General features: G+C 39.5%; 1 protein-coding gene across 1 annotated transcript; it reads right to left on the minus strand.

Moving 5' to 3' along the window:
- Positions 1-30: 30 nt before the first annotated feature.
- Positions 31-9,041, minus strand: LOC145779668 (uncharacterized). Its single transcript, XM_082591306.1, has 5 exons — positions 8,999-9,041; positions 7,794-7,994; positions 2,006-2,900; positions 1,429-1,645; positions 31-63 (listed from the first exon to the last, which is right to left on the minus strand). Exons 1-5 carry the CDS (start codon positions 9,039-9,041, stop codon positions 31-33), a joined length of 1,389 nt encoding a protein of 462 aa, XP_082447432.1.

The following is a 9,041-nucleotide window of genomic DNA, read 5'->3' on the forward strand; positions in this document are numbered from 1 at the left end:
ATCATATGTCAGCAATGACCTGCTGTCAAATCAAGGCAACAGCCTCAAGCCGATGAAAAGAACCTTATAAAACAACAACACACTGACTCAAACACCATTGCACATGACTAGGGAACTGTGTTCCAAAAGCTAGTGCAAACCGCTATTCCCACAGGGAACTTACAGCATCAGGATAAAAGAGATTGTTAATATCTACATTGTGAAGTAAGCAACGATCATGCTGCTAAAAGTAAAACTCAATCTATTGTAAAATATATCAGCTGTGCAGTATATAGCCAATTGATGAGATAATCAATAATCAGCTATAGCATCTTCAAGTAGTAGTAGTAGTAGTCCAGTTTTAATCCGGTGATGTCCCCGTTACCGAGGGTGGCCGGATTCACCTCCAAGTGCCGCAATCGTCTTCACACCCTGCCTCCACATCGATCTGTCTAGCGCGTCCTCTCTTGTCAAGCCCACCTTGCTGCTTTCTTCCTCAACTTGCTTTTTCCATGTTTTCTTTGGTCTTCCTTGTTTTCTACGACCCTCCACTCGCAACTCCAGCGCTCTTCTCAAAACATCATCTTCATCCCTTCTCAAAACATGCCCATACCACCTCACTCCATTCGCTTTTGCCAACTTATCAACACTCTCATTCAACCCAAGCAAGCTCATAAGTTCTTCGGTATTCCTTTTGTCCATCAGCTTTACACCACACATTGCTCTCACCATCGCTCTCTCAGTTCTTCTTAAAATCGCCAATTCGTTTTCCCGTAAGCACCATGTCTCACTTCCGTACAGCATTGCAGATCTCACACAACTAATATAAATTCTTCCTCTCATTTTCAACGGAAATCTTCTACCACATAACAACTCTCGACACTCTCTGAATTTCACCCAACCAAACCTTCCTCTTGCAGTCACTGCCGCTTCACAACCACCACTGGCATTCAATCTATCTCCTAGATAGCAAAAGGCATTTACTGATTCAACTTCGTCATTCAGCTTTTCAACAGGACCAATCATTCCTTCCTCAATCTTCTTGCATCTTTCACATTCAAAACCATCTCCAGATCTGCATGTCACTCTCTTCATCTTTGCACATCTTCCATGCACCCATTTCTTGCATTTCGTACATGTAACAGAATTTGCCATCACTCTTCTTCCGCAGACGCCACATGGGTCAATTTTGCTCATTGTGATTTCCCCTTCCGTTCCGCTTATTACGACCTTTGTCTTTTTGATGTTCACACGCATACCTTTACATTCAAACGACTCCTTCCACTTCTCAAATTTCCCTCTCAGATCTTCCATTGTGTCACTCAACAAAACCAAATCATCGGCGTACAGTATCTCCATTAATGAATCTTCTCTTACACATTCGGTAATCACATCAATCACAATGGCAAAGATTAGAGGAGAGAGGACAGAACCCTGGTGTACACCAACCTTCACCGAAAACTCATCTGAGAGGGCAGATCCAACGCGAACTCTCGTCCTTGCACCGTCGTAAAGACCCATTACGGCTTGCACGAGAGCTTCTGGCATTACTTTTTTTCTCATTGCCCATTCCATCACTCTTCTTGGAACTCTATCAAACGCCTTTTCCATGTCCACGAAACACATGTACAAGTTTTTACCCTTGTCTCGATATTCCTCTTGCAACCTTCTCAAAATAAAAATAGCATCTGTCGTTCCCTTCCCAGGCATAAATCCACACTGCATCTCGTCCAGCTTCACCACAGATCTTATTCTATTCTCCAACACCCTTTCCACTACCTTCATTGCATGCTCCAACAGTTTTATTCCCCTATATGACCCACAATCCATTACATCACCCTTTCCCTTGAAGATGGGTATCACCACACTCATCTTCCATTCATTTGGCATTCCTTTTCCATCTAACACACGTTGACTGATTTCCTGCATTGCTTTCAGTCCTGTCTCTCCACTTGCGCGTATCATTTCCACAGTGACTTCAGATAGTCCAGGAGCCTTCCCCGATTTCATTTTCTTCATTGCTTGCGTTACCTCCTCTCGAGTAACTCTCTTTAATGGACTTGCTACCACGTCGGCTTCCACATTTTGATCCCAATCGTTTTCCTCGTTCATTATCATCTCCATATGTTCTTTCCAAATTCTTCCACGATCTTTCTCACTGAAACCAAGTTTTCCATCCCTTCCTTTAATACATCGTCCACCATCTACATCTTTCCCATCCCGCTTCATAACCTTCATAAACTTATATACTTCGTTAGGACTGTTTTTTAATTTGGTCAATTCCTGCTCAGCTTCTTTCTTCATAGCTTTTGCAACTATTCTCTTTGCCCGATTTTTCAATTGCTTGTACTTGAGCTTAGTTTCTTCTGATCTATTTCTGCACCAAGCCTTGTATGCGACTTTTTTCTCCCCAATCACTTCCCTCACATCTTCATTCCACCACCACGTATCTCCTTGATCCATCCTGCCTTTTGTTTTCCCACAAACTTCATCGCAAGCTTGCAAAACTCCATTCTTGAAGGATCCCCATACATCATTCACATCGTTGTGAACAAGACTTTCAACTCTCTTTTTAAACCTTTCTCTTGTGTCGGCATCTTCTAACTTCCAAACTTTTCTTTTGATCACCCTTTTTTTATTTACAGTTTTCTTCAGACCTTTCTTGTCCAAATCGATAACCACCAACCTATGCTGAAGTTCGCATGGTATCGCTTTCACATCTTTGATCAGTTTTCTGTTTTTCCTGCATACCAACCCAAAGTCAATTTCGGTTTCATTTCCACCTGCACTGAAAGTCACTTTTCTTCCTTCCTCTTTCTTAAACCAGGTATTTGCAACACACAGGTCCTTTTCATCACAAAACTCAAGTAGTCGCCTTCCATCGCGATTTCTTTCTCCCACGCCAAACCCTCCATGAACACCTTCAAACCCATCAATTTGTTGGCCAACGTGGCCATTAAAGTCCCCAAGACATTAAAGTCCCCAAGTCAACAACAAGATAATCTATTTTTGATTGGTTGTCAGTTGTCATCAAGTGGTGAGAGCGCTTGCAATACGCTGACAAAACGTTTGCTTGAAAAAAGATCACAAGGACGTTGAAATGATACTTTTCAGGAGTGTGTGGCTTTGTTGCAGCACTTAATGGGATGACACCAGACTCATGCTTAGATAAAAGCTTTCACTGGTTCCAGCTGCATCTATCGGTACCCCATACCAGCTGATAAAAGAATGGATCAACATCAGTTACTATTCACTGGTTAATATAATTCAAAAATAATTACAGCAAATATTCCTACCGTACAACAAGCCTTGAAGTGTCAATTACATCAATATATTTCAAATTGTGGTTTGCTTAAATTCGACATTGATTTGTCTGCTTTTCTATGAACCATTGATATTATCACATGACTTACAACAATCTCAAACTATTTTGAAGTTTCTTTATCTGTGGCACAATAAAATGAACTCTCTTACAAAGTTCTATCCTGAAGTTTATACAACATCAAAAAATCAAGTAAACTCGCAATGATAGAAAGTGAAACTTACAAAATGTTTGACATGAACTGTAACCATAAGCTCTGAGACTATAAGATACTAAGCCAAACTTTAAAAAGCTATTTTGAAGTTAATGCTCAGTTTCTTCATCATCATCATGTGCCATCTCCTAGCCAAGTAGCCAAAGGTTGGCTGTCAATTGCTTCCACAAGTCACGTTCTTCCGCTACTCTTTTTGCTTCTCCGATGCTTAACAAGTCAGCCCACTTTTTCACATCATCTCCTCAAGTTCTTCTCCTTCCCCTGCACCTCTTATCTTCCACCATGTCTTCAATACCCAATTGATGCAGTTGTCCTGGCGATATTCCTAAGACAGGTGCCGCGAATTTCATCTTTTGTTTTGCTAAATTATTAGCCCAACTGTTTTGCACTCCAAATCTTTGTCTAATTGCTTCATTTGTGGTGTGTTTTTATATAATAATCTTAGTATTGTTCTGTACCACCCAAGTTAAAAAGCATTCAGATTTTTGTGCTTGCTTTAATTAAAACAATCACTGGGCATTGGCTCAACAATTTTTTAACAACTTGAAAGTCATACATGAAGTTTTTCTAAGCAGTGTTCATCTTTTTTTTCATACACCCTTACACCCAATGGCTAAAGATTTAGATTAAGTGGACGAGAAGACAATCTTCATGTTCACTAAGATACCTTTTAAGTGTCCTGCCAAAGACATAGCTACATGAGCGATGTCGAACCGGCACCCTTTCAAGTGCCATTCCAGGTCTCTCACTACTCTGATTAGCGATTTGATTTTGTTTAGTAGGCTAGCAAAATGCAAAATTTCAATTTTTTATTGTTTCTATGCATCTTCAACAGAAATCCAAAACTTTTGTTTAGAACTGACTTTCTTTGAAAACTTTTGTTTTGATCAAACAATTTTTTTTTAAAAGACTAGTTACAACTATCTGATTGCAACACAGTCTCTAATTCAATCTTCCCAGTTCTGAACTTGAGCAAACTGGTAGATTTAAGTGCCATTCCACTGAATGACTATATATATATACATCACTTAATGTGAAAATACATTAAAAAAATGGCAAACTAAATCGAAAATGTTGACAAACTCAATATAATTTTTCTCATCAGTACAAAAGATCACTTTGACTAATTTTGTCAGCATAAATCAAAAAGAAATTATACCAAAAGCAAGCACGATAAATAATAATAATAATCGTGTTTTTATTTGTGCCCATTGCGACAACATACAGTCCACTGCGATCACAGATGCGATACAACAAACGACAGGAAGCAGCGAAGTGTCATATAGTCTTTGAATCAGCTGCTCCCTTTATTTTGGCTCCTTATTTTGGCTATAAAGCTGCAGAATAGAATTAAGTATTGCAATTAATATTTTTACATAGGCCTGAGACAAGAGTCCACGACCTTTATTACATGAGGGTCATTTTAACAATAATAATATAATAATAATTGTGTTTTTATTTGTGCCCATTGCGATAACATACAGTACATTGCGATCACAGATGCGATACAACAGACTACTGGAAGCAGCGAAGTGACATAATAATAGTCTTCGAGTCAGCTGCTCCCCTTATTTTGGCTGCCATTAAGTGTCTTTGCCGAGACACAGCCGCGTGCTCTTGAGTGGTGTCGAACCGACATCCTTTCGAACATCGCGCAGACGTTCTCACCACATGACTACGCAGCCGACAACAGTAAGAAAAGTTGTAGCAGGGGGCAATAAGAAAAATGTCTGTGGTAAGTTAGTTTTCATCCTAGGAAAACACATTTTGTACCCAGTACACTACCCAACACTATTCTTGTGGCACTGGTTACCATGGTTATGATCAAAAAGCTTCGTTTCTGCATAAGTGTTGCCAAAGTTACCGTAGGGTTAGAGCTAAGATGGTTTTGCTCTGTGCCTAAGACTTCAAAATTTCCCATATTACAAGTTTTTGTCTTGAACGGCTTTGAAGTTTTCTCAAATTAGGTAAAAATTCCTTATCTGGCAACACTATTTCCGTAAACATAGTCTCGTCTCATTTTTATTAATATTGAAGCCTTTTTGATAACACTTTTGACTTTTTCAACAATGCTTAATCAACGATGTCATTTGCTTTGCGCTCTTACAGCGTTTATCGTACTTACCCAAATCAACAATTTTGTTTTTATTTCGACAAAAATCTTTCACTGCACACCAGCATTTGCACAATAGGTCTATTGGTCACAACTAAACTAGACTATATCATTTCATTTCAAACTGCGTCATTACCGGGGGCCATGACAAAAAAGATACTAATAGCCATAATACTCGATGGTATACCAGCACATCCATGAATTAGAAAAGGAGGAAAAACTTTGCTTTTAAAAGCTAATTCGACTTTGGTGGGTCAGTTGGTTCAATGGTTGGTTTTGAGTCTTTATCCTCATACTGACAAAGCCTTGATTGTTTATTCCTGGTAGTTTTGCATACTTGTAGAGGCTCTTGACGCAGGGCCAGTTACCGAGATTGGCAGAGTGAAGTTTTTTTATTGTTGAAGTCTTTCTACCGGGAAATTATTCCATTCACTAGGTGCCACTGAATGGAGAGCAGTCCTGAAATGCATTGCTCAAGCGCACACCCCGAGAGTCGAACCAGCGACGCATGATCTTGAGCCAGGTGCGTAACCACTGAGCTAACGGGGCAATGTCAGACTTTGTGTACAATTTTGCACAAAAAGTTGTTTTTATTGCGTATCGAAACATTTCATTGCATGCTTTAAAGCTTCTATATTTCATTCTGAACTTTTGACTCAGTTTCCATGTTACATCTTGGCTGGACCTGAAGCAGAAATCTGAATTCGTGGTTATCAGGCTAATGTTGCTATGGTGACAGCGTCCTCAAGCGGTTGGAATTTACAATTTCACAAAAGAATTGATTGACAGATTAAATCCTTATCCTGATTGATTGATTGAATCTTTACCCTCGGACTGGGAAAGCTTCTTGCAGAGCTTAATCCTGGCAGTTTCGCATACTTGTACAAGCTTGAATTACTGACGCAGGCCCGGTCACCGAGTTTGACAGAGTGAAGTTTCCGATTGTTGAAGTCTTGTTGCCGAAGAATTATTCCATCCATTAGATGCCGCTGAATAGAGAGCAATCCTTAACGTGCGTTGGTCAAGCGCACACCCCCAGACTCAAACCAGCGCAGCTTGATCTTGAAGTTTCTTCGTTCCAGAAGCCACGCGCTAACCAACTGAGCTATCGGGGCGGACTGAAAAAGCTTCTTCGAGAGCTTAATCTTGGTATTTTTGCATAGGCCTACTTGTAGAGGTTTTGAACCACTAACGCAAGCCCGGTCACCGATTTTGTCAGAGTGAAGCTTCCAATAGTTGAAGTGATGTTGGCAGGGAATTATTCCATTCATTAGATGCCGCTGAATAAAGAGCAGTCCTTATAATGCGTTGCGCACATCTCGAGAGTCGAATCAGTGCGGCTTGATCTTGAAGAGTTTTGTCAGGTTCAGAAACTTGGTATAGTTTATCAATAAAGCTTTCGCCACTTCATTTTTAACCCTGATTCATGCCCTTTTTTTCGTCCGCCCAATACTTCAGTTTAATAGTTGTCTGACTTCATAAGCGATGAAGTGGAATTGGTTCGCATCTCGGGGTTATAAAATAAGTTACTTTCACTATATACGGTACTTTATATATTTTAACACAATTTTGGTAAAGAGGTGACTTTCTTCAACCATAGATAGATAAAATCAAGCAACCACACGGCATTTAACATGATAAGTGCTAGGCTTATCTCCAATTAAAAAACAACTTCCTGACCGCTTCAGCTTCTGTGTATCTGCCACCGGAAGTACCTTGTTGCGACGACATGTGTCGTAGGTTATTGTCTTTCTTTAAATTTAAAAAAATATCAAATTTGTTTCTGCACTTAAATATGTCATCACTGACAGCCATTTGTGCCGAAGGCGAGTGCAAGATACTTATTTTTGGAACATGGACCGGTGGCGACTGGCGAGTGATTTACTATTTAGCCTACTGCAGTCTGCAGTCCTATCATAAACCCAGCTATTCGTCCTTGTTCCGTTGATTTAATGTGAAAAGGATTGATTTAATTATATAGAAAAACACAATTACCAATAGCAGTCAGGCTTAGGCTATAACAAAAATTAATCTTTGCAGCTATAAATACTTCACTTGAATCACAGGTTAATCAAAGTGCTTGAGATAGACAAGATGGTTTTGTTGGTGCAATGCATTTAGGTGGGCTGTAAACTTATGAAAGTTTTTCAGTAAAAAAAACAAACAATTTAAATATTTGTCATATTTGTCGCCTCCATCAAGGAAATCTGGAACGTAGCCATCTCTACTTTCTGTTTGCAGCTCACGTCGCAAAGCTGAGTATTCTTTGGAAGGAAGCGGGACTTTGGTCATTGAAAGCGATGAGAATGGAGACCCTTTCGGTATGTGGTCGGCTGGTCGCACTTCACGCCCAACTGTTTTCAATTCTAGAACACACCACATCTAATACCGATAATAAACAAACAAACCTTGACATCTGGACTCTGAGATCGCAAACTTTGCCAGCATTCCCGACAAATCAAAAATTACTAAATTTGCAAAGTACCGTATTCTGAACTTTCTTGCCAACGATTTGCAAGTCTCCCATTAATCAACTTCATTGCTGCATTTGTAACACAGTTGACAAGAGCTCCCCGTCGGCAAATCAGTCATTTTATTATTGCTTTAACGTCTAAAGACGTAGAATCAATGTAAAATGATTGATTTGTGGCTGAAAATGATAATTTCTTCTGTGTGCAATTATGTCATCACTGTACGTTGAACTTTTTCGTTGTGATGTCATCGCGTTCTTGAACTTGATAACGCGTGTTGTGTGGATGAGCAGAGCTCGTTCTTATCGTCGAGAGTACCGCAAACAAGAGTTTGGAAAAAAAGGTTTCCTACGTTTGTATAAAAGGATGTGGAATATTTTTAGATCCCAATGGGCGTGCCGAGGAATAAATACTCTCCATCTTATTATTACTGTTGTTATGTTAAGAGAGCACTTGTTGGTCAGTTTCAGCCGAGAAAAAATTGTTAGAACAATAATAAAGTTCGTATGTTTGCTTTGATGTGACTGATCAAGCTTAGGTGATTTCGACAGTCCAGCAAAGTATGTTTTCTTCTTTTCAAAGTCGATTAGCAAATAAACATTTCCCATTAAATTGACCGAGTGGGAAATTATTAAAGAATTAATAACCAAACCAACTTATGCTTAACATATTACAAAACTTCTCAGCCACAACATCACAACATTCGAATTGCTGCTCGATTTGTAGATCTTATTATGACGTCATATCATAGTCACATACACAATGGAATCATTCGAAATCTTCACCGGATTAATCTTTTGGTTGATATCGAATTTGAGAGAGGGTTGGTGGTGCTGCCATAGTATCCATATGCAACAAATGAAAATGCCGGCGCAGAACGAAGCCAATTGTTCGCTTACTCTCGAGCGCGATGATTTCAGTGTTGATTGTCATGGCAGCCAT

Source organism: Aplidium turbinatum, chromosome 11, assembly GCF_918807975.1.
Source record: "Aplidium turbinatum chromosome 11, kaAplTurb1.1, whole genome shotgun sequence".
In the NCBI taxonomy this organism is placed as follows: domain Eukaryota; kingdom Metazoa; phylum Chordata; class Ascidiacea; order Aplousobranchia; family Polyclinidae; genus Aplidium; species Aplidium turbinatum.